The following is a 26,391-nucleotide window of genomic DNA, read 5'->3' on the forward strand; positions in this document are numbered from 1 at the left end:
GTCTTCTTTCTCTCTGGTGTTTTTTTTTTTTTTTTTTTTCCCTTGTCTTATGTTAATATATGTGAACTGAATATGCGAACTGAAAACTGTTGGACAGAGGTTTTCACCTTTCATGCCGCCTGCAGATCCAAGTTGTGCAACAACATTTTTTGTAGTGTTAGATGTGGTTGCAATGGGCTAAGCATAAAAGCAAGACAATGTTTATAGGCAAAGCAATGTTTACAGATGAAGGTAATATCTTCTAAGACCTATCAGTATAGTTGGAAGAAGCAGATGAACTTTAAAGCACAGAAGCCACAAGGCATAGGAAAAACTTTTCTTTTTTTGCAACTAAGATAGCTCATCTAATAGGAAGAAATTATTGGAAATACCAAAAGAGAAGTTTTTCAGTGGGAATGGGCTTGAATGGTGCATTAGGAGAAAAGGACTGATGAAGGTATGACCAGAAAGGCAGTACAAACTACAAAGAAACAAACCAGAGAGGGGGGAAGATGGCATTGAGAGCCTAAAATACTATATCATATAATAATTTCTGGAAGGCTCACTTGAAGACTGTATTGTAGCTATAAACTTTGCTAGTTTCCTTCAAAGACACCATTTTAATTACTACTGTGCATCATGTTGCTGCTTCAGCATGTATGGAGTTGAAATGCAGTGCAGGAAAAGTGCATTTCATCAGAAAGAGTTATTCATCTGGTGGGTTTGGCGGAGGAAACAGACTGATGGGTCTAGGATTTTATCATCCATTTGCTCTGTGTTACAACTACTATTTCTGCACTTGCAAGGATAAGTGCAGAAAAAAAAAGGAAAAATTTGGAACAGTGCGGCTAGATCATTTTTGCTTGAGATCGAAGTAGACCTGCTAATTTCATTGTGTGTGGTACTCATCACATTGAACAGCTTTTTGCTTAAGAATTATGAGTGTCTGCTTAATACATTATGCCAATTGTGGAAAATACTTATGATATACTTAGTTTGTGACTTTTTAGCTCCATCTTCATTCTTTTTTTTTTTTTTCCATGAATATGTTGCATAAATCACGTGGAAAGGAGCCTTGCTTTCAGATACCCTAGATACTTCCAGGTAGATTATATCTGGCTCTTGTAACCATACTGTCCATCGTGTTCTACAGCTTTGAAACCTGCAAACACTTTTCTTATCATTCAGTTCATAGGTCAGGATGAATGTTCTTTGTACTGTTAAATATGTGTGGTAATGATCTCTTGTACTTTTACAAATGTCTTTCATGCCAGATACATGTTGCCAATCCCTCACTTTGTCTTTTCATAGGAGTGAGACTGGAATAAAGACATTATCTTTTGGATACCAAGGCACAACCAAGTCTTCAAAACACATCTAAGACCAATTATAGTTAACATCAAGAGATTACTTTTGGCATGTTGCTTACTTTTAGATCCTTACATCACTGCCAAAACTGTGAGGTATGCAGTTTCTGGAGTCTGTGGAAAGATATGACTGTGCAGAAAGGACAAGAAATTATCCAAGTTCTTGAGTCTTATTTGCTCTCCCCCTCCCTCCCTCCCCCCACCCCAGCACATCTCTGCGGAATGACAGCTGCATTACGTCCTCAGAAACACTTGAGTTGACCTGATAAAGACCAAAGAGAAGGCAAAGTTATATTTGTGCTTCTCTGGGACTTTCCCAGCATTGATTGCAGATTCTCTCATCTCTGGCACTTCTGAGCAATGGTAGTCCCCTTGCTGCTGCCAGACTCTCTGTAAACAGTTGTTCAAACACTTTGAAGGCTGCCTCATAAAAAGGAGTCTTAGTGTTGAATGTTTGAGTGCCCTGAATTTCTACTGGAGACCTTAACATCCCCTACAAGTGACATTTGGTAATTTTCTGGATTGAGACCAACACCTTCCCATGTCTTTCTGCTTCTTTTGTCCTGCTGTAAATGTTTTGTGTGTAAATCAGAAAGAAGGCACAGAGCTTATCCTACTGCTGTTTTTCTCATAATTCAAAGATTATTGTAGGAGCTGTGCTGCTTACCTGTAAAAGGTACAGCACTCCCTTGAAATAAAGAGGGAATCTCTACATGTTGGATAGAATGAGGGCTTTTCAAGCAAGCTTTTCTGTTTCATTAAGAAAAGCCTAATTTTATTATGATGACATAATTTCACACCTCTTCTGAAATATTTTTCTTCATATATATATAATGTGGTTTCATCACTGATTTATACCAGCAGTTTGCTAGGTATCAGGCTGTCCTGTGCTGAGAAAATAGGAGGAAATAGTGACACATGTCTGTCAGTTACTCTTTAACCATCCAAGTCCATTACCAATGGAGTAAGAACTCAAAACAATACACGAACTCAAACTGCTGGTATGCCAGAAGTTACGAAGTGATGTTATCATGTGGTATGTTGATTGGAGTCAACTTAACATTGCATGGCATTCCAGCTTCCTGCATCACAAAACTATCAACATAGTTTAATAGTTTAATAACTGGGAAACCAGAAACCTGTTAGCAGCCAAAAGCCCAGTTGTTTTCAGAAGCAAGGTAAATAATAGCGGCCTTTGCTTGTTTATGGAAAAGCAGTCACTGAAGTTCTTTAGATACAAAGAAGAACGTGAGCATTTGTGGTGGTTTTACGGTGAGGGTTAGCTAATTTTCCACACAACTGCTGTCTCACTCCCCCTACTCAAAGGAAAAGGGGGAGAAAATAAAATGAAAAGTGCTCAAGGGTTGAGATAAGGACAGGAAGATCACTTACCAATTATCATCATGGGCAAAACAGACTCACATAAGGAGATTAATATAATTTATTTCCCATTACTAGCAGAGTGGAACAGTAAGAAACTAAAAGCAAACTAAAAACACCTTCTCTCCCCATCCACTCTTTTGTGTCCTCCCCACAAGTAGCAAAGGGGAACCAGGAATGGGGGCTGCGGTCAGTCCCTGACACTTTGTCTCCACTGCTCCTTCATGGTCACTCTCTGCCCCTGCTCCATGTAGGGTCCCTCCCACGAGATACGTCCTTCCCGAACTGATCCTGAGGGGGCTGCCCACAGGCAGCAGCTCTTCAAGCACTGCTCCCACATGGCTCCGTACCATGGGGTCCATCCCCCCAGGAGCAAACTGCTCCAGCACGGGTTCCCTATGGGTGGGTGACAGCTGCCCCCAGATCCCCTGCTCCTGCATGGGCTCCTCTCCACGGGCTGCAGCTCCAGCCCAGGGCCTGCTCCTGCAGGGGCTCTCCATGGGCTGCAGCCTCCTCCAGGCCATGTCCACCTGCTCTACCGGGGGCTCCTCCATGGGCTGCAGCATGGAGATCTGCTCCATGTGGCACCCATGGGCTGCAGAGGGACAGCCTGCTCCACCAGGGGCCTCTCCACAGGCTGCAGGGGAACTGCTGCTGTGCACCTGGAGCACCTCCTGCTGCACTGATCTTGGGGCCTGCAGGGCTGCTTCTCACTCCTTGCTCTCACAGCTGCTGTTGTGCAGCAGATTCCTTTCCCCCCCCTTTTCTTAAATATTTCTCACAAAGGTGCAAACAACATTGCTTATTGGCTAGGCTCTTTGGCTCAGCCGTGGGTCCCTTCGGAGCTGGCTGAAACTGGCCCTTATCTAACCTGGGGCAGCCTCTGGGCTATTTTCAGAGGCCACCATTGCAGCCCCTGCTACCAAAACCTTACTGCATAAACCCAATACAGCACTTGAAATTCCAGGCATACACTGCTCTGTCTTGAGGTGGAGTTGAGGGTTTTTTTTGTTTCTTTGTTTGTTTTGTTTAGTTAATTTTTATTTCATGCTCAGTAGCAAGCTTTACTGAAACTTTTGACACAAATAAAAACACAGCTAGCATCCAGGTTGGGACAGAAGTGAAACTGTCTGTTGCACAGATCATTGTGTGGCCACAATTCAAACCTGCATGCCCTCAGATTACCTGTATGGACAGTATTTTTTTTCTCTTCAATGTGTAACCTGTACCAAAAGTCAAAAGGAAGGCTTATGGGTAAGCAATATAATATCTTCCTTCAAAGTGCTGACTGTATTGTACAGGCTCCACTTCAGCATTTGATGTCACAGAATTACAGACAGGGTGAGGTTGGCAGGGACCTCTGGAGGTCATCTGGTTGAATCCCTGCCTTGCTCAAGCAGGGACACTTAATGAAGATTGCCCAGGACCACGTCCAGGTGCCTTTTGAAGATCTCCAAGGAGGTGGACTCCGCAATCTCGGCAACCTGAGTCAGTTCTCCATCAAGCTCACAGTAAAACAATGCTTTCTTATGTTTAGATAGAATCTCTTGTGTTCTAGTGTGTGCCCATTGCCTCTTGTCATGGCATTGGACACCACTGAAAAGAACCTGGTACTGTCATCTTTGCGTCCTCCGCTCAGGCACTTGTACCCATTGGTAATACAAGGTACAAAGATCCCCCCCATACCTCCTCTTATCCAGGCTGAACAGTCCCAGCTCTCTCAGCCTCTCCTCATAGTAGAGGTGCAAGAGACCTTTTATCATCTTGGTGCCCCTCCATTGGATATGCTCTAGCCAGTGTAAGTGTTACTAATGACGGTGAAACAGCTTCCAGTTATTGTGATCCCCAAGAATGTGTGTTACAGGACAAGTTTTCAGTGTAGTCTTCCTGTGTGAATTCTCTTAGGAAGGAATATGTGATGGCATGTTTTGCATGAGGGTGTAAAATGATTTCCTTGGGGTGTTTTTATATCACCTTCCTCTCCCAGCGCTCCCGAAGAAGATAGTAAAGTAGGGAGCAAATATGAGAATGCGCTACTTGGTCTTGAAAGTCAATTATCATTTGCAGCACTATCCTAAGGGAAATGAGATGTGAAAAAGACCTCCCTAGTCAAGCACTTTTACTGAAATAGTCAAATTACTGAATCTCTGGTGTTGTTGCCATTGAAGTTGACCATAAAGATTCTGCAGAAACTAAGAAATACTGTGTTATCTTTCAGTTTCAAAACACACCTAGCTGTGCCTAAATGTACATCTATTGCATAGAGGTTTGAACTGTAATAGTAGAAAAAACTATTTTATAACGTCGATGGTCCATTTTAATAAAAATCTGATAAATGTTAACTTGTAGACAAACATATGTATTGTTTCTTGCAGGTTCTAAAATCCAAAGAATTATCATCACCAGGACAGCGCTACATTGACAGCAAAGTAGTTAAAACAAGAGCTGAAGGAGAATGGTTGTCTTTTGATGTCACTGAGGCTGTGCATGAATGGCTCCATCATAGAGGTGACAACCAGTGTTTTGCCTTCATTCCTGCCCCACGTCCTCATCCATTAACTCATCAGTATTTCAGGCTCATTCCACATGTAAAACCAATTCCACTTACTTTCATGTTTTGCAGACAGGAACCTTGGATTTAAGATAAGCTTACATTGCCCGTGCTGCACCTTCGTGCCTTCCAATAATTATATCATCCCAAATAAAAGTGAGGAGCTTGAAGCAAGATTTGCAGGTAACAAATTAAAAAAATATGTTTTAAAATGTGGTGGTACTTACTAATTGAGGAGGGAAACGAGCTTATTGCCTCTCTAAAATGGAATTACGATTATTGAAAATTTACACATTTGAGAATCTTGATTCTCAGCAGGTAGAAAATGGCATTGAAGGCACAAGGGTAAAACTATAACAGCTGAACTATTCTAAAACTAGATGGAATGAATAAGAAGCCATCTCATTCCATGCTTGCAGCTTTGATGTCCTTAAATATCTATATTACAGTTTGCAGCATGTGTGCTTGAAATATGTACATACAGTTTGAATGTAAGAAAGACTTATGCACAGTAGACCATCTGCTGTTGGGTAATCATGAGAAAACTTATTGAATGCTTTCAATATAAACCCTTTGACTGCTGTCCATCCTAGCACTGTAACAGTTCAGGCTTCAATAGAGAAGATTACTGGACATTTGAATCAGGATGTTATTTGGCAGACATAAATTGCTTGCAGTAGATGTGTGTGAACATGGTGCATATTATGAGTGTATTAGAGAAAACGATACTTGTTATGGCAAATTTCCAAAGTATACATAAGGTAACGGTTGGTTTGCTTACAGTGGCAGCTTCCTCATGTAGAAAGTGTCCCAGTCTTTGTAAATACCCATAAACACACTTAGAATATATCACACACACAGAATCACAAACAGAATTTCTACGTTGGAAGAGACCTCAAGATCATCGAGTCCAACCTCTGACCTAACGCTAGCAGTCCCCACTAAACCATATCCCTAAGCTCTACATCTAAACGTCTTTTGAAGACTTCCAGGGATGGTGACTCCACCACTTCCCTGGGCAGCCTGTTCCAATGCCTCACAACCCTTTCAGTAAAGAAGTTCTTCCTAACATCTAACCTAAAACTCCCCTGGCTCAACTTAAGCCCATTCCCCCTCGTCCTGTCACCAGGCACGTGGGAGAACAGACCAACCCCCACCTCACTACAGCCTCCTTTAAGGTACCTGTAGAGAGCGATAAGGTCGCCCCTGAGCCTCCTCTTCTTCAGGCTGAACAAGCCCAGCTCCCTCAGCCACTCCTCGTAGGACTTGTTCTCCAGGCCCCTCACCAGCTTCGTCGCCCTTCTCTGCACCTGCTCAAGCACCTCAATGTCCTTCTTGTAGCGAGAGGCCCAAAACTGAACACAGTACTCGAGGTGCGGCCTCACCAGAGCTGAGTACAGGGGGACGATCACCTCCCTAGCCCTGCTGGTCACACTGTTCCTGATACAAGCCAGGATGCCGTTGGCCTTCTTGGCCACCTGAGCACACTGCTGGCTCATATTCAGCCGACTATCCACCATCACTCCCAGGTCCTTCTCTGCCTGGCAGCTCTCCAACCATTCCTCTCCCAGCCTGTAGCTCTGCTTGGGGTTATTGCGCCCCAGGTGCAGGACCCGGCACTTGGCATTGTTGAACTTCATGCAGTTGACCTCAGCCCATCGGTGCAGCCTATCCAGATCCTCCTGCAGAGCCTTCCTACCCTCAAGCAGATCGACACACGCACCTAACTTGGTGTCATAAATATATTAATATATCATAAATATATTAATATTACAAATATTTCAATAATATTTAAATTACTCTGAGCAATGCTATCAGTTGCTTCAGAAAGAACTAATCAGTAGGTGCCAGAATTGAATAAATGTGTTGCAATGCTTTAGTGCCAGTGAAATGTGGCATGAAGTAACAGAAATGGCATGCCTGTATAATCTCCCACATCCAGTAGTGAAAGGTTGAGTCTCAGGTGAAGTCAGTGGAACTACATTAGTTAACGTTGAGTATTTCTATACATCTACTCACCATCATTAGCACATGCAATTTATTGTTACTTATATATGTAAATTATTTACATAAATGATTGTTAAAAAATTAAAGATTGGATTGAATTGATATTAAAAAATAGTGTGTAGTAAGGGTTATGGATATATGTGCTTATGGACAGTAGACAAAGTGATAGAGTAAGTATAAACTTCCTTGTGATTTTAAGCCATTCAAATTTCATTTTCTAACGGGGAAATTTTATTTAATTAATGATGCTATTGTTATCATTAATCAGTACATATTAAAGTGAAGTCATATTTGAACCAAACCGAATTTTGTTTATCCAGTTTTCATGTATTCAAATATGTCATGATTTGGTTCATTTGTTTTACAGGGATTTGGTTATATTCCTCATCAAGTATTACATTTATTTAACCATTGTTTCACTGCATTGAAATTTTTATTCTAATTAAATATATATATGCACTGTACCTATGAATTAAACCATTGTGTGTATTTAAAAAAAATGTTAGTATGAGATTTGATTACTGTAATTTTGAATGTTAAAAAACAAAACAAAACAAAAAACTTTAGATAGTATTATCTGGTAGAGGAGATTAATTTTTGAAAGGTTTTATGAACAGGCAAAACGTGAGCTATATTGATTCCTGGTAAAGACTAATACCAGGGGTTCTTTTGCCCATCCTACTGCCACGATAAGAAGCTAGTAATGTAACTAGTATAGAAAACACAAAATGTGAGGTCATTGATTTCTGATCTAAGAATAAATGTTTTGATCAACGTCCTTGCCATGTCCACATAAAAGTAGGAGTTAGAATAATAGATTTCCTTGGAAGAATTAGCAGAATTAATTAAACTGGCAATGAGAGACAAAGACTTTATAAGCACTAGAAAGACATAAATGTGATGGAGAAAACTAATGGGATGAAAGTAAGCAGTGGGAACTGCAGGTGTCCAGAGCAACTTTATTGGTGTTGCAAGGTTTTAAATGGTGCGTAGCTGTTAAAAGATGGGAATACTGCCCTAAGTGAAGTGACAAAAGCGTCACTGCTTAGGGCATTTGAAACTAGTTTAAGCAATGTAGATACAGCAGCTGAAGTGAGCAACCCCATATGTCTTCTCCATTATTCATTTTGGCATGAATGGCAAATGTAAATGGTAAATGTACTGAAATGCTGTTAAATGGCTGTGAGTGTGGGAGGGGTGATAGGATAGATGTGTTAGAGTTGTGTATATAGGTGGGATCTCAAATTGGAATTTACCTCCACTTCCCCAGTAAACATTCTCAGCTGACACCACCATTGCCCAGTTTCTGAGGGATTTTTTTTTAAAGAGATGGTTTATTTAATTTGTGAAGAAAAAAGCAACACAATGTTTATCACCAAAATGTATTTTTTGAAGGTATTGATGACTACACATATTCCAGTGGTGATGTGAAAGCTTTAAAGTCCAATAGGAAAAAATACAGTGGGAAGACCCCACATCTTCTGCTAATGTTGTTACCCTCCTACAGACTTGAGTCGCAACAGCCCAGTCGGCGGAAGAAGCGTGCTCTAGATGCTGCCTATTGTTTTAGGTAACTATGCATCTATATTTAGTATATTTACACAGGTATGCCAGCCTGTGAGCTGTAATGCAGTTGCTTATCATGTAAGAATATGTTTCTTTATTGTAGGCATTTTTACAAAGTGTGACCCCTCGTTCACAGACCTTCAGTTTCCATGCCCAGTGGGTATCTGCCTAATGTGCTCCACTCATTGTGTGGAGACAATGGCCAATGAGGCAGGTTAGGACCTTAGAAAGCAGAGACTGGGTTCCATCAGGGAGAATTCTCAGGCCCATCAGCACCATAATTACATCCAAATGATCACATCCACTGTGCTCACCTACTGAGAGAGGAGACTTAGTAGGACCTGGAGAACAGTACATTAATGAACCTCCAGGCAAACCATTAGCTTGATATAAGCAAGTCCTGCCCTCTCTAAGCATCTGATTTCATTTATACTATAAGCTTCAATGGATGTGATTTAGTTTTGAATTTCTGGGACTCGGACTTGCCTGCCTGTAAAGAATTATTCAGGGGCAAGCAACTGGATTATTTTTATTCCCTATGTTGTCTTTGTTATGGCCAATGCATTTGTCTGTATTTTATTTTCCAGGAATGTGCAGGATAATTGCTGCCTGCGTCCACTTTATATTGACTTCAAGAGGGATCTTGGCTGGAAATGGATTCATGAACCTAAAGGATATCATGCTAATTTCTGTGCAGGAGCCTGCCCATATTTATGGAGCTCAGATACTCAGCACAGCAGAGTAAGTACAACTGTTTGGTAATTTTAAGCTTCTATTTTATAACCAAAGGGTGATACATGTTTCTAGGACTGTCATCAGTGCCAACCCCCAAAGCTTCCATTTATTATCTCAGTAACTGAGGCAATATGGTCTTATACTGACCTGCATGCTAAAGTTGAAGCAGAAGTCCTGTATCAGGACTGCAGAGATTTTTATTTTTATTTTTTTTTTTTTTTGTGGTTATCAGCATGATGTATGGACATATCAAATACTCTCTGTGACTGTGTGCATGGTGTAGCTTTGGAAGACTGCCTGAAATGGGACCTGGCATTGAAGAGCATGAGTGGAAGGTGGCAATGAGTTCCCTCAGCAGAGGCACCAAGGGAGGCACAATTAGAGTGATAATGGCTATGAGTCTTACCACTTGATTATCACCTACTTTATGACCTGCCTCATTCATTTGCTATTGTTACTGATAATCTACCATGCTGAATTTCATGATAATGTATGGATAGCTATATTTCTTCAAAATATGTATTCATTCTTGTACACTGAAAATTTATTTGTGAAGGAAGGATCTTGTGTCTGGAATGATTATGAACTAATAGGTGTATGGGATGGGATCATTTATTTTAGGGATTGTACTTAGTATTTTAGCCAACTGTTTTAGGATGAGTAGTGTTCTGCTATTATGTGCTCATTCTTCTCAACTATCAATAAAAATATCTAGACAATAAATACAAGAAGCAGACATTTGCATCACAGTTGTCATAAAGTAAGAATTTCCTGCTCAGGTCCATACTAAGGATGATATCTCACCTTTTCCAAGCCTTCTTTAAAATAACAGATCAGTGTCAGCCAGCAGTGAGCACTCTTCCTGTCCAAGGGGCAGCTTGTTTTCCTTTTGGTCTGTAAAGGCACAATAGTGAGTTCTTCTGAGCATATGGACCCAAGTGTAGGTAACTTGTATAGCTGTTGCTGGCTGTGGCATTGTAGTACTAGCAATGTCAGCTGGCAGTAGTAAATATATTTCAATAAGGTATGTATGTTCCTGCGCTGGTGTGGAGTAGTAGTGTACACAGTTTGGAGCAGCACTTGTTTTTAAAGGAAAGAGGAAGAATAACTGTCATGGTCACAAATATGTGGTTTGGAAAGTTACCCAAAGAGTCAGAGGTTGCTTAATAAAGTAGTTAGTGTTGTTGCTGCCCTGAACAGGTCTTCTGTCTCTCTAAGCTGTAAATGTTGTGTTGAAGCTCTAGGAAAAGGTCACTTAGTGTTTAGCTAACACATTAATGGCATCCTCGGAAATACCTATGCATCATCAGCGGGTAACCCTGCATACTTCCCTTGCAGAGAACCATACACATGAATCCAACATGAAATAAAGCACCAGTGCTACTAACTTCACCACAGCTGATTTTCAGTTGGAGAAACTGCAGATGGAGTCACGATTCTCGCAGGGTGGCATTAGTGGATTTACTGAAAAATAGCAAGGGAGGAGAAGCAGAGCAATACTTTTGTGCTGAAAGGCTCTCCTCTCCTGTAATGATAAATGGTAATCTGAAGACAGAGATGGTTTCTTTCTTACCTATCAGTACAACATGTGTGTTGCTTTAAAGGGCTATTCTTTCAAGTAAGTCTCCAAGCATGTATGTGTTACAAGATTCAAGACTGTGAGGATAAAATGTTAGGAAACTCAGACAGATTGTGACACCAGTTTAAAATGGAGAAGCATGCAAAAATATTCAAATATAGGCATCTTCCTACTGATTTCATTAGGCATTGTCCAAGGCATTGTAGGAGGAAGTGATGCAGAAAGGAATTTGCTTTGCAGAGTCAGACAGGCAGAGGTAGCTGCCTTAATCTCTTATTTCCTTTCTCCTTCTAGGTACTCAGCTTGTATAACACAATAAATCCAGAAGCTTCTGCCTCTCCATGCTGTGTGTCCCAGGATTTAGAACCTCTCACCATCCTCTACTACATTGGCAAAACACCCAAAATTGAACAACTGTCCAACATGATCGTAAAATCTTGCAAATGCAGCTAAAGGATTCCCCAGAAGCAACGTGATGTGTGTGTATTAAAAAAAAATAATCAAGGAAAAAGGATAGAGAGAATGAGAAGGAAGGAAGGAAAAATGAAAACCCAGGTTCAACAGTGTTAAAGGAAAAAAAAAAGAAGAAAAAAGCGGTACTAGTCTGAACTGTTTGAAAGTGTTTTTTTTGTTGTTGTTTTGTTTTTTTTGTTGTTGTTGTTTTGTTTTTTAAAACTGGCATCTGAAGCAAAACATTGAAGGCCTTTATCTTACATTTCACCTACACATAGCGTGAGATAGACAAGAAGCAAGTTAAAGAAAAAAAAAAACCTTTTAAAAAATAAACACTGGAAGAAATTTGTTAGTGTACTATGTGAAAGGAAAAAAACAGGAAAATCCCATGAAGTGGAGTTGCTGTATCTGTCCCGTGCCTTACTTGATCTCTCTGTATTGTTATACAATAGGCATCCTACCCATTCCTCTTAGTTGTAGAGTTAACAGTGCATTATTTATTTGTGTGTAAAAACTATCAAATGGACATTTCCATATTGCCATTGGAAAAAAGAAAACCAGCAAATGTGGACAAAATGGAGACCAAATAAGCTGCCAGAAATACATATAAAGCCTAAAGGAACACAAGCTCAAAAGATTCTGAGAAGTAATGGTTAGTCTAGTTGGATTTAAGTAGAAATCAGTTACTACATTATTGAGAAACTCTGCCTTTAAAATACCTTATTTTTCATGCCAGCTGCCTAGAGAGGCTTCTTGTAAGGTCTCAAATCCTTGTTTTAAATACTGAATAACTTACTAATAAAGGACACTCTGTTTCAGTCTCAAAGACAAGTCTATAAGATTTTTTTTTTAACTGTAAATGATTTTAAATGTCAATTTAGTAAACCAGTGAAATATTTAACATGTACTGGTCTAATCTTCAGACCTTAATATGATGCTGTATAGCTATGCTATGGGATTTTTTTTGTTCTTTTGGTATATGTAACCATACCTAGAGTATTACAATAGGTGGGTAGTAAAAGCCAGCTTAATTGGAAACATATCTGTAGATCTCTATTTGTAAACTATTAAAAAATTAAGTACTTTATGTGTAATGTGTAAATTTTCACCATATTTTTGTACTCTGTAATACTGTCAGCTCTCATGAGTTTGAATTTGAATTTGGGGCTCTTTTTGATCACTCAGAATCATGTGTTTCCCTCTAGCTGGCCAGTATGAGTAGAGTCCCTATATTTTGACTTGCACTACAAATACATGTTTTATAATAATTGCTATACATGTGCTTTGTATATTGTTCATCATTATGACATAAGCTACCTGACTCCATTTGGTTTTTGTTTTATAAAAAGGATGGATTAAAGCGCTCTTTCCTCCCCTCCTTCTCTCCCTCCTCGCCCATCCCCATTTTTATTTTTTCTTTTGGCGTTAGACATTCAAACAGATGGGCAGGGAGCGAGGCATTGCAAGAAGAGACGTCCCAGCCTGGCTGAGGCAAGGCAAAGCCTTGCGGAGGGTGACAGTGGATGTGCAGAAGGCTGGTACGAAGCATCTGCCTCAGCGATGCCCTTGCATGGGGCATGAGTGGGAGCAGTCCGTGTTGAGCTCATACGCAGCAGGGATTTTCCCTGCTGTTAGTCCGTGGGATTAATCCTGCTCCCACCACAGGTAACAGAGGCTTGCCTTTAACTTCTGCAGAGGCACAGCAGAATTTGCAGGGTCAGACCCTTGATTTTGTGAGTTTTTAAACTGAGTTCAAATTAAAACTTTTTATTATTTTTATTTTTAAAGGGAAAAAGTAATATGGGGTCGCTATGGCTTTGTTGTTGTTACACATTTGAATATTGTAGAGGGAGTTGAAAAAACATCCATAACATGCAACTCATTTTTTAAAAAGTGTAAATTGGCAAAAAAAGAAATCCTGAAGGTGATGCGTTCAGTTCATTTCACATGATGAAGGGTTTTGCATGGCAAAGCTTGAAAACTGTTAGAATGACATTTTCTGTCATTGACCTGAGCAGTGTCAGGAGCGTGCTCCTGAGCTTTATCTTGTCAGCTCCAGTTTTGAGATGTGCAATTTCTTTGACTTCAGCAGAACACTGATGCAAAGCTGAAGTACCGCAACGGCTTGCACCCGCCGCTCCTTGGGACTTCAGTAGAGCCTATGCTTATTGCCTAGATGGACACATAGCCCCACAGATGATCTAATCTCACCCACTGACTCAGCACTGAGGAGGAGGTACGTTAGGCTTCTGATTTATTTAGTGAGTTGAGATGAACAAGTGAAAAATCTGTCCCGCTAACACTTGCTTGAGCCAGATTTACTCCAATGAGAAGATGCACTGAACTCAGTGAAACTCCTCAGGGTAGTAAATACTCTGGATTTTGCTGTATACAGCAACAAAATTAGTTTTATCAGGTTCAGTATGAGACCTGTATTTTTGTTGGACAGGAAGGGAGACAAAGATGAATACATTTCAAAAAACTTAAAAACATTTTTTTGTAATTCCCTGCTATGGGAATGTAAATCAAAGTGGATTTGAAGCTTTGAAAAAGTGGAATACATGATAATGTACTTGTCCAACTGTACTCACTATTGCGCTGGACGCAGCTGAAGATTTTGGTTTGGGTTTGGAATTTTTTTCTCTAAATTTAAATATAAAGCCTTAGTTCTGTAGAGCATTACCCCAAGATCAGATACTTTTTTTTTTTTTACTTTTTTTTTTTTTACTTTTTTTTTCCTCAAAATGCACTGATAGTATTTGAAATACTCCTGTTATAAAGCTCCTAAAACTTTCCCCCCCTCCCTCTGGTTTATTAGGCGTGTATTCCCTGTAATTGCCAAGAATGTTAAACCCGATCCTACAATGTGCAGAACTCAAGGGTGAAATTCCCCTCTACATGGTGGGGTAATGTGAGGCCAAATACCACTCAGGTCTGATGTAGATCCCCCACCGCCATTGAATGATGTTTTAGATCGGACTGCAATGGTTCAGAGACTGTCTGCCAGAGGCCTTACCAAAATGAGATAGTTGCCACTGTCTCAGCAAAGTCCCTGAGCACTGGTGATGCCCAGCACCTGGCAGAAAATCTTCAGCACCCTGAAAGGTCTGACCCGAAGGAGCTGTGTGGAGCCAGGGTAAGGGGCAGGGAGGCGGGAGGGGGTGGGTCTTAGCACTTAGCTGGGTGGGTTAGGACAGCATTTTTTATGTGTTTAGTGACAATACAATTGTATGGTTGGCATGGTTTAAAGGAAAAAAAAAAAAAAAAGGAACTTAAAGGACAGCTGTGTTGTACTTTGGTGATCGATTACTCTGTATTTTAACACATTGTATGTCTGTTTTTGTGGTGCTCTAGTGGTAAATAAATTATTTCAATTATATGCTGGTGTTGTTTATATGACAGTGTTCTTCTGGCATAGGTAATTCCTCAGCTCAGGCTCAGCTTAATTGGTGCCGAGTGCTTTTTGTGTGAGGGACCTTGACATGGTCTGGCACAGGTGAGGTGAAGAGCAACCATCCAGGATGAGAGTGGATCATGCCTGCCCTGAGGATTCCTTTCCCCTCAGCAACTGCTGTATGTGCTTTGGTCTACACACAAGAAGTGGCTTCTGAGCCAGTGCTCAGAGCAGCAGCACTGTCCTATGTGTGCACAAGACAGCTGCTGCCCCAGGCAGAACCGGTGTCACCCCACAGCCTCACTGTGCCTGATCCTTCACCAGAACCATGCCCAGGCACTAAGGTGCCCCTCTGCATGGTTGTTATTGTAAGCACCGGTTACAGTGGCTTTTCTCTTTGGCAGTAGGTCTCAAAGTATGCCCATAGTGATGCAGGAGTTGAGAAAGCCATCTGACTGCATCCTGTGATGATGGTCCCACAATACCGTGTCCTTCATTAAAACTCAGTGAAACTGTTGATTTTGTACATTGGACAAAAGAAACTACAATGAAATGAGATGGTGTATTGGAGGAAGGGCAACAGAAAAATTGGAACAAGGCAAATTCTGGCTTCATGCAAGGAAAATATTTTTACACTAGAAGTGGCCAAGCCCTGGAACAGGTTGCATGACATCCCCATCCTTGGAGATGCTCAAAACCATCTGGGCCTCCAGGCAGCCTGCTCCTGCTGTGCCTGCTCTGAGCAGGAGGTTTGGTTGGAGACCCTGGAGACCCCTGCTCACCCCTGTGAATCTAAGAAGAGTTGAGGTCTAACCCAATCATTAGTCTGCTAGCTAATTCTGGTAGTCAGAAGTCGCCACATAACCATGTTGAAGAGCTTGGTTTGTTTGTTTGTTTTGCTGTTGTCTTATTTTGTTGTTTGTTTGACAAGAAATAACATTCCATAGTACATTGTAAGTTTCTCTCCATGCACTCTGCAATACCCAATTGCATTATCTAAGCAAATAAAAGAGAGCATGGTGTTGCAGCTTTTCTTTACTAGATCTTTAGGAGCTCTAGTCTCCTAAATAAATTAAACTGATGGGAGGAAGGGCTGCAGGACTGGTTCATGACTTTTGAAGTTGATAAAATCATGTGACAGTGCTTTCAGAAGATGGACTGATGACAAGAATAGCTGAAGAACTTCTCTTCCTGGTGTTTTCTCTGGGATCTCGGGTGCATAGCATTTCTTGGCATGAAATAAAGGATATGTTTATGCCAGATTGTTTAGTGTTATTGTGATAAATTACAACAAATGGACCCTGTGGTCTATGAATATGTGTTTAAGAATGCAACTTGGGATGAGCATTAAAACAATCTAAGGGGCCATTTCACCACAGCTATGCTCCAGTTTTACAGTGGTCTGTCTTAGTTGATGTCAGTGAGTTTATACTAGCATAAAACTGTGGTCCTGCAAAAATTGTCAGATATTAATTTTCATTCTATTTTTAGTTACTGGGTTTGTGTGTTTTTGATATAAATGTAATTGCCAGCTCCACTCTTATCAAAGGTAGTGCTCGCACAATTTATACTGGTGAGAATACTCTGCAACTCTGACTGCTCCGTTTCTGAAGTCAGTGAATAACAGCAGCGTTTGTGGATGAATGTTGATTGGAACTTTTAGATAGGAAAGTAGCTGTGAGGCCTATAATTAAAGAGGAACAAAGTGAGAGGACAGAGTGTGCTAAGAGAGATTTTATAGTGTGGGACTGAAAATATGGAAGCTATCCCACGACAGTAAGATTTATGCAGAATATTGTGATGCTGGGTTTGTCTTTTCCCTTCACTAACACAGACTCTCCAGACTGTATCACTGAAGCCCTTGCTACACTACTTGAATCAAATTGTGGTTAATGAATGTGGAATATTCAATATAGGAAAAACCCAAAGCATGTAAATGTCTTGAAAACCAGCTTTTAGGCCAAAATCTGCCTCTTAGATCAGACAGAATAGATTCTATGAGGAGCCATGAGTTCTGGAAGAAAATAAACCAAGAGGTTATGTAATTATATGTGGTTATAAAGTAGATGTGAAGTAATGTAGTTGGCTTGTCAGTGGGTATGGGTGTAACAGTAATTTCTTCATCTGTATAAAAATAAAATTAAATGGAACAGAAAGCTGATGAGAACTTCCAATCAAATTTGATATGCTCATTTAATGAAGTAACCTGCTGGAATCTAAAACAGACCCCCTGGGGTATAAAGCTTTCTTAAAACATATGGTGGTCCAAGAAATAAATATTTCCTTTGAATGGGGTGTTTTAGTGCCAAACCGAAATGATAGTAGGAATGGAGGAAGGGTCAGTGGTCAGTGATCTTTGGTCTCAGCACTCTCTGCACATACTGTAGGCTAGTCCCAGTTAAAAGATTCATGCGGTTCATATGGAAAACTTTTGCTGTAAGAAAGGGAATGAGGTAGATTCAAATGGCAAATGGGAATTGAGTCTCTTTTTGTTCTATGAAATATACCACAGGTATAGAAAGCAGTTCTTGTATACTATTCCATCAAGCTAATTAGAGGTTGATCAACTCAAAATGTTAACATGTGAGTCCACATTTTACCGAAGTCAAAAATCAAGTATTTGGAGTTCCGATGTTCAAGTCTGGAACACTATTCCAAAATTCAGTTAGGTCCAATCCCCGCAACATTTTTTTAACCAAACTTTAATTACCAGATTCTCATCTATGTGTAAGGCTTTAACCTCAAGGTGCCAGAGTTTTTTAAACTTGAATAGCTCTTAGCCAGGTGCAAGGTACAACATTCACAGGAGTGTTGTATTTTTCCCAAACACAAAGATGTACAAATCTAATTGCCACTTGCAGTAATAGCAGTCAGAGACAGTCAAAATGTTGCTACAGATTGAGTTAATTTCCACAGAACTGGTAGTGGGATACCAGACCTTAGGTCACTTCATTCTTCAGTGATTAAAAGACCAGCAGTATGGGACAAAGTGATTTTTTTTTTATTTTATTTTTTTGCCATCTGATGGAACCCATGTGAAACAGATCAATGGCTTCATTCCAGTTCCTAGTATAAACTTGTTGGCTGTCTCCAAGGATATGCAGACTAATTTCATCCATCAAAAGCAGAAAATATCTTTATCCGGAAAAACCTGCTTTTTTTTTTCTTTGGAAAAATGTAAATACAAAAGACAAAATATGCAGCAGTTCATGGGCAAGTTATACATTCCTCTGCAGTGTGTAACCTGTTCTCCAAGAGGTGGTCTGGATCAATTTATGAACATTTGGGAGTGAAAGCTGGATTTAGAGAGATTCTGAAATACATTGTTTCCTCCACTTCTTCTGCAAAATGTTGTTACAAAAAGCCAAAGGATTGTAAATGAGAAGAATATGATCTGTTGTTCCCTCCTCCCCCCCCCCCCCATATCCAGCTATGATGTGCGCAACACGGGAGGTGAATCACTGCAAATCTTGGGTCTCAAATAAAGACAGTTGATGCATGCAGAGCCAGGTCACAGAAAGCAGACCAGGAAAGATGAATACAACAGAAGGATTATGTCATCATAAAGTATATGCCCCAAATAAAGACACAGGAAAAGTGTACTGGTTTTTGCTGTACTTTTGGCTTTGGCTATGGTTCCACACCACAAAAGGCTGATCCCATTTCCCATCCTTTGTCTTGGAATAGAGTCATCTTTATGGAGGTAGAAATTTACCTGGAAATAACAAAGTCACTGATACATTTTGAGATATTTATCAGCTGGGAGACATAATTTAAATGAGCTGTTAACAAGACCTTAATTATTTTTTCAAGTAGCTAAGCACTCCTAATGGCTTTTTTGACCTCAGTATCGTGTTTTAGTATCAAAAGTACCTCCACTGCTTTGTGACAACAGATTATGTCTATCAGGTAGTTGAAATACCACTGAGTACTAAAGGACTAAACTGGAGACCTCATGTGCTAAAACCATGGGTTTCTCTAGTGCCAGGTTCCTTCAAGCAGCCTAGTAACACGTCCAAAGCAGTGCTCAAACACACTGTCAGCAGTGGTTAATGTAAGTAATGCATGTAAGTAATGCATGTGTGTCGTGTCCCCGGTCTCAGCGAGGCTCTCAGGAATGCATCCAGACAGCTATCTCACTGATCAGGCCTCCTTCCCCCCAGAAAGCAGTGTAGGAGGAATCAGTGACTTGCTCACCCTGAAGGGAAAGAAGCTGATGAGTTTGTATATGCAAAAATATGTATCACAGGTTGCAGATATGAAAACCACATCTGCACACCTGCAAGCAAGAATGCACATAACAAGAAAGGCAAGAATCAATTCACACTTGATCCATTTGTGTGGATCCATAGATTAAAGCGGTGCATATAAATTTAGAGCCTTCTTTAAAATTTGCATAGTACTGCAATGTTTGTACAACTTTTTCTGTATTATTAAGTCTCTCCCTCTATTTGCTAAGTATCTTTGTACTGTCTGGACTGCTTCACTAGTTATATTCTTAGCAGTCTTACTGTATGGCCCCAGGGAGGAAAAAAGGAAATTTCAGAGACTGTTTCACTTCTGGGTTATTCCAGCAATAGCAGGTTGTTCTTGTGACTTGGGTTGCTGAATACAGGAAATGACTTTTGGAGGAAACTGAGTTGATTCAACTGGTCTTATTCCCAGCTCTCTTACATTATCTTTACTCTCACACAACTGTTTCAATAGGAGACAAGCCAGGATTTAATGTCGTTTGTACAAGAATTAGGCTCAGTTTATCATTTCACTTGTAGTTTCACATAAGCATGTGTGTTTGTAAAAAGTGAATGTTGATTGCCACAACAGTTTACATTAAAGCATCTGTATTACACATATGATTTTATATTTGAAATCTAGAAAAATAAGAACATGATAATTTTCCAAAGGAGGAAATTGATCCTATGGTCACTTAAATAGGTACATTTTGCAAGGTGTTTCTGCCATCCAATAGTACTGAAAATAATGCACTTTCATATTGGATTCAATTCCTCTGTTGAATTTATTGCATGTGTATATTATACTACTATAGCTAGGGGAAAATATCCTTTTCAGTTGCTTATACCTTTCTCAAGTCATTTTCAGGCTGAACTTTTGATATTGGATTTCAGCCCAGAGATATATTTATCTACAAAGTTTTATCAGACTTTGTTGAGAAATCTTTGACTTCTGAGAGAACAGGTAAGCATATTTGCCTTACACTCTCCAATCAGAAGTGCTATGCATTCATAGCCCAGCTTGAAAGCCGAACTCTAAATTGTTGGGTTCATACAGTCAGATTAGTGTATCAGTTTTCACTTCAAACGTGAAAATAAGTTTACAATGTTCCTGACCATAAAGCAATGCTTGAAACCACGAGCTGTGTTGAATTAGCATGGTGACATCTACTTGAATCTGCACAATAACTGGAACAAACCACTGAGTGAAGCTGTGTTCCTTGCATATTTCAATTAAGAATGTGCTCAGTGCCTCCAGCATTCAATAAAAAAAAAAAAATCTCCCAAGTGAAACAGTTGTTGTCTTTTTTCCTTTGGTACTTAAGAAACAAGAATAAAAGCTTCAGGTTTTCAAGTTCTTGTTGAGAAAAAGAAATATCTAATCTAAGCTGTTTTCAGTCTTGACAATATTCTCTCCAGAAATTAAAAAGTATATGTCTGCAGCATGAACAGGTCCACCTCTATGTGTTTCCTAATGGAAAGTCCCTCTGGAAACAGACCAGTCCCCTTTTCTCTGTGAGAAGAGGGTCAAGCACCTCAGTGCCAATGATCTTCACCACCTAATGGGAAGGGAAGGCAGACACCTCTAAAGAAGTCCTTAGCTGTGTTTCTCACTTCCAAGTGGCCTTTTACTAATTTAGCAGTGAGCAGTGGCAAACTTACAAAAGAATAAAGCTATGATAGCCCACTGAGATAAGGTAGATCTCAGCAGAATACAAACTGAGTTCAGACATGTCTTGAAGTTCAACCACTGCCTGACTTAGGAAAAAATCTAAGCATGAGGGAATCTTATTCAGCAAAAAAATGACCACAAAGAACAAGAACTGTAAACTGCATCTCCAGAGATGAAAAGGCAGGATGAGAGGTTTTAATTCCAAACAAAGACCTGCATAGAAAAGTGCAAGAACAATGACTATCTCTGTCAAGGCACTTAAAAAAATGATGACACATCTCTAGACTGGCCAGGCACGGCGTGGGAGTAACTTCACTGCAGTCTAGTTCAAGCTTTGTCATGAACTTGGGTTATTTACTCGTATGCTCCTGTCTCTGAATCTTGATATATTTCTCTGTTGTTTTTTTTTTTGTTTGTTTGTTTGTTTTTTTTCAAGAGTTATCTGTCACAGAATATATTGGTTTGTATAAAGGGATGAAAAGTAACAAATACCCAAATAAAAATTAAAGGTCAATCAGACTCTTTTTGTGTGAATCACCATTATATCCATATTTCCTGCTGGAATAATTGCAAGATTTGTTTATAAGACTGTGTTTCTTCTGCTTTATTCCAAATCTGTTATAAGTTACTTACTAGATGTTGCACACTCAGCATTTCTGTATTAAAACAATTCCTAATCTGTACCAACAAATTTTCTGTTTGCCAGTTCCCATCTGTTCCTTCCACACACCTACTGGAGAAGGAGAAAACAATGGCCTTTAATTTCTACTGAAAAAAAAACAACACAGATACACTGGAAGCATTATGGCAGCAGTCCTGGAAATACTGTAATGCACAAGACACAGTGAGATACACTACTAAAAGCTCTGTCATTGTGTTTAGCCTCTGCTTAAAGACAACTGCTTCCAGAGGCTGACAAATCTGATTCTTACGTCCTGTCTTCTTGAGATTTGGCTGTATCGATACCATGGATACATGTTGTTGATTTTCTTGTATGTTATGTGGACATTGCTTGGAAAGGAACATGTAGTTGAACATACTCCATCAATTCTCCATAAGAACATTGATAGCTAGGAGACATACATGTAGCCTTGAGTAATGTGTGTTGGCTTGAAGCTAGGTTTCTCAAAGTGATAGAAGCCTCCCAATCTCCTGTGCTTGGAGCCCTGTTCAACAACATGTTTCTTGGGTTCCTGGTCACAGTCACCTCTTCACAAGTCTGCCTGCCAGAAGTCAGACAGACCCCTGAAGGCACCTTTCATGATGGAAACAGATTGGGAAAGCCAGAAAAGTCTTAGATCTTTTTATAGACTTGGCAGCCTAACTATATTCATGGTAAAGGAATACTCTTACGAATGGAAGGAACCATATGCAGTGAACAAGTGGGGCAGAACTATTCTTGTCTTGAAAACCAGAGAAGATATCTCTGCAGAGACCATATGAAAGAGATTTGTTAAAGAGGGGACAAAAATGTTAGCTCCAAATAAATCATACAGTTGACACTGCTGAAAAGCCATTGCATTTGCACCATTCAATTAACATCTTGTTTGTTTGATCATTTCATTGTTGTTTTTGTAAGATAAAACCTGATGAATTCACTCTTCAAATCCAGTGCTGGCTCCCTGCTTAAATGAGAAATATTGTGTTTTTATGTTGCTAGTTTAATGCAGCAAGCAAACAGAGATCAAAGTATCTTGAGAACTACATTTAATTATAATCGCTGCCACAAATGCCAGAGCAAGATGTGGCTCTTTCATAAAAGAAAACACAGTAAAACAACATTATGCAGTTTACAAATTCCATCAAACCACTGTACAAATAAACAATGCTACTGAATCACACAACAAATCATCTTACAATTAGGCCACACAAGACCATCTGGTTTACAAACCAGCCTACGAGCCAAAGAGGAAAACTTTGAAGATAAATATTGCCATATGTGGAAGCCCAGGAAAAATATTACTTACTAGCACGGAGCATCATTTTGAAATGTAATTCTCTGTGGGAATTGAAGATTTCTTAGTAAGGCTAATATGTTTTGCAAGAAACTTCACAAAATGGAAGCAGAAGGTGTTAAAGATAGGCTTAGAGACTGTGAAATAATTAAAGCACTTTTGAAGCATTTGGATTTAGCCCATCTGCTGGTTGAAGACAGAAGTTAATTTGGAAGTTTTAACATTTTCTCTGTCTGGGACATTTGTCTAGTTGCATAAGGGAAATATCTTGTTGTTTCTCACTAAAAGTTTATTGATAATGGTAAAATGTAGTAATTCAGTCTGCAAGAGCTTGTGAAGGCTAAAATGGAATGATTTTATAATTTTATTGTTCCTTATTATATCAATGTTCAGAGGTTCCTAGCATGCTGATAGAGAGCTTCACTAAACTTCAGGACTAAAAAGCAAGATCTACCAACACAGATATTTAAGACATCTCTTTTCAAGCCATATAATGGTTGTACGGTTCAATAAAACTGAATTCAGCATTTTCTGAAAATCAAGGTATCATAAGACACCTAAAAATAAACAATAACAATCAAAATGTCTAAAACCATTTTTCAAAGATTTTTTTTCCAAAGTCAGTGGTAAGTTTCTTTTTTATATCAATGATACTGGTTGAGGTCGTAAAGTGCAATGATTCAATGGTCAAAAAGGGAAGATGTAAGAAAAGCAGCAAAACATAAAAAGCATAAAAACAAAATCAGTGCTTACCATCCAAACAACTGTTGATTGAAATAAGAAATACAGAAGTGTTTAATTTGTTTGAAATTTACAGTCTCTGTGCAGTTCAGCTGATTTGTTTGCAATTGGTTTTGCTTTATTCCATGAAAGACCATGCAACATGTGAAGAGGGTTTATCTTTCATGCTTTAAAACAAACAAGCGAAAAAAGATGAAATATTTAAAAGTATAGTTTAAGACATTTATAGCATGCTAAAAAACCTTTTAAACTATATTGGTTTATATGCATTATATAGGGTATAAAATTGCTTGTAAGCTTGTAATTGACATCTCTAACTCATTAAATGTTTTCTTTCTGTCACAGGTATTTCTCATAAAGTTGATCAAAAGCTTGGATTCTCCAGAAAATGGCTCATATGTTAAGAATAACTCATAAGTGCTGAAGTCACAGTTTTATTCTTGCAGAAATGCTAATGAAATCTGTACTCTTGGTACTGAGATTTCAGAGGTGGTTTTAGGCAATGTTTTAACAAACTAAGAATATACCATTACAAATGCTGTCCCCCCCCCCCATTTTCAGCCTCAAGCCATGTATAAATATTCCTACTGTTTTCCTCCTTTGACTTTTTTTCTCATCTGTTATGTCCCTTTTGTTTCATTTCACTGAGACATGAAGTAACACGACTGTAACACATCACAAACCATAAAGCATCCTGATGTACATTGAGCCTTCAAGGTGGTTCTCCATTTGCTGCTGTAGTTCAGTCCAGAGGTTTCACGGAAGGTCTGATGTACATCACTGCAAATCTGAGTCAGTCCTTGATAAACCAGAACACGAAACAAAAGTGTTATTTGCCCAACTTTGGGTGGTACTAACTTCAGGACACCAGAACCTTGTAGTTCATGATGCATTCACAAGGTGCTGCATAGCACAGGAAACACTACCATGTATTGTTATCTCTAGAGAATACCTGTACTTGCATCTCACTCCCTGAAATTTCTCTAAAGGTTTCTTAGATCGCAAGGTGGAAAACATGCTGTTCTGAAACCCAGTGTAGAACAAGAGATTCTGTTCTCATACCCGTTGGCTGATTTCTTACTCACATTGAGGTACAGACCATGCATGTGCAGACTATTTGGACTGGGTGGCCAGTGCAGAATGGGGTATCTCTCTCTTTAGTACCACTGGGCTGCAGTTTTCAATTCAATTCAATTACAATTTCAAGATTCAATTGTTGATATATAAAGGTCTGTCATCTTTCACCATATAGGGATCCCAGCAAAAGCTGTGGAGGAAACTGAGAGAAAGTTCCTCACTTAATAGTGAGGAAATGAGGCTTTCTTTTCAGATGATGTTGATCTCAGGCTTCTTTGACAGAGCTGCACCATTTTATCCTAGCCGAGGATTTTCCCATAGCTAAGCATCAGCAGTACCCCTGAGATGGCTTAAAACACACATGAGTCACAGAAAGGAGACTTTAGGAAGGGAAATTTGGAAGGGGTGTGCCAAGGCAGGGCAGGACAGGGCAGGGTAGGGCACAGCAGTGCAAGACAGGCAGGCAGGAAGTGTCCAGCACTGAGAAAGCAGGGCACCTCTGCCTGTGTATGTTATTGCTGTGTTTCTTGCCCTGCTGCCTCCTATTTCCCAGTATTTCCACCACAGAGCAGGCCTCAGAAGTGGCCACCCCAGCCCTTAGCAGGCAGACAAACAGAGAGAAGTCTTCTGCTGAGTGCTATATTTTGGCTGAAATGTGAGCAAGAGATGAAATCTCTCCTGTCTCTGCAGAGGCCTGTCTCTGTGCTGCGCATGTTGAACGGCACTGACTCATGGTGAAAGACATCATCGACTCCCTGCTTGCCAGGATCCCAGAGGGGATTCCCAGCCACCTCACTCATGCACAATGCTGCTGGCATTCGGTAGCTTGCCCAGCATTACTTATTTATTTGATTTACCTCTATTTTGTCTGGAAAAGACTTATCTGTTTTTCCTCCCAGACTCAGGTCTTTCTTTCAGCTCCTGCCAGATCCTGGAGCCATGTGTTTCAGAAGCCTCTTTGGAGGAAGGGCCAGCCCACGTGCCTCGAGTGGCAGGATGTGGGATAGGGTTCCGCCATGCAAAGGAGTCTGCGGCTGGGCTGCAGGGGTGGCCTCGGCAAGACCACCAGTGGAAAATGTGACTTTTGGCCACCTGCAGAGGCTGTGGGGTCACAGCTTCACACTGAGCTGTGGCTTCAGCCCTGGGACATGCATCCAGCAGGGCTCACAGCGTGTCCGTGATAGCAAGGACAGGTGGAATGGAAAGAAGTGAAAGAGTGGTGTCGCTGGGAAGCTTCTCTGGGGATAAATGTCACCCTCAGCACCCTGCATACCATTACAGAAACCCCCTTCCCTCTGGCTGCAAGGGGCAGGCGTCATCCCCGCTGTGGGGTGGCCCAGCCCGGTGGGGTCCTGCAGCAGGGCCTGGCCAGGCAGCGCGGAGCAGAGCAGTGCCCCTCATCTGATGCTGCTTTCACACCACGCATAACACAGAGAGACGGGGAAAGGGAGAGGGGCAGCGGGAGAAATGCACACCATCTGCATCAAACAGTGCCCAGAAAGCCCAGCTGTCTGAGTCCCACTGGCCTCTCTCCAGGCAGGTATTTGTTACATAGATTTGACTTTTTAAACACGATAGAAATGAGATCGGTGAGTTTAATATGTTTTTCTTTTTGTGAGATGAGGGGGCAGAAGGGAGGGGAATAGCATTTACCTCATAATTTCCCCTTCTCTTCCCCCCTCTGTGTAAGCCACATTATTCTT

At 40.3% G+C, this 26,391-nt stretch overlaps 1 protein-coding gene and 1 long non-coding RNA gene across 2 annotated transcripts in view; one reads left to right on the top strand and one right to left on the bottom strand.

Moving 5' to 3' along the window:
• The window catches only part of TGFB2 (transforming growth factor beta 2), a gene marked incomplete at its 5' end in the record, with an annotated part of 72,993 nt that extends 57,997 nt beyond the window's left edge, over nt 1-14,996 (top strand). Inside the window, 5 exons of the mRNA XM_084514995.1 lie at nt 5,102-5,234; nt 5,350-5,460; nt 8,680-8,854; nt 9,438-9,591; nt 11,459-14,996. Coding sequence (XP_084371121.1) covers nt 5,102-5,234; nt 5,350-5,460; nt 8,680-8,854; nt 9,438-9,591; nt 11,459-11,617 — 732 coding nt within the window. The 3' untranslated portion in view covers nt 11,618-14,996. The remainder of the gene's footprint in view (nt 1-5,101; nt 5,235-5,349; nt 5,461-8,679; nt 8,855-9,437; nt 9,592-11,458) is intronic.
• A 7,609-nt stretch (nt 14,997-22,605) lies between these two features.
• LOC311434919 lies at nt 22,606-25,649 on the bottom strand. Its single transcript, XR_014691827.1, has 2 exons — nt 25,546-25,649; nt 22,606-24,410 (listed from the first exon to the last, which is right to left on the bottom strand). It is a non-coding gene; the product is annotated as an uncharacterized lncRNA (long non-coding RNA).
• Between the last annotated feature and the right edge of the window lie 742 nt (nt 25,650-26,391).

Source organism: Aythya ferina (genome assembly GCF_964211825.1).
Source record: "Aythya ferina genome assembly, chromosome: 3".
Classification (NCBI taxonomy): domain Eukaryota; kingdom Metazoa; phylum Chordata; class Aves; order Anseriformes; family Anatidae; genus Aythya; species Aythya ferina.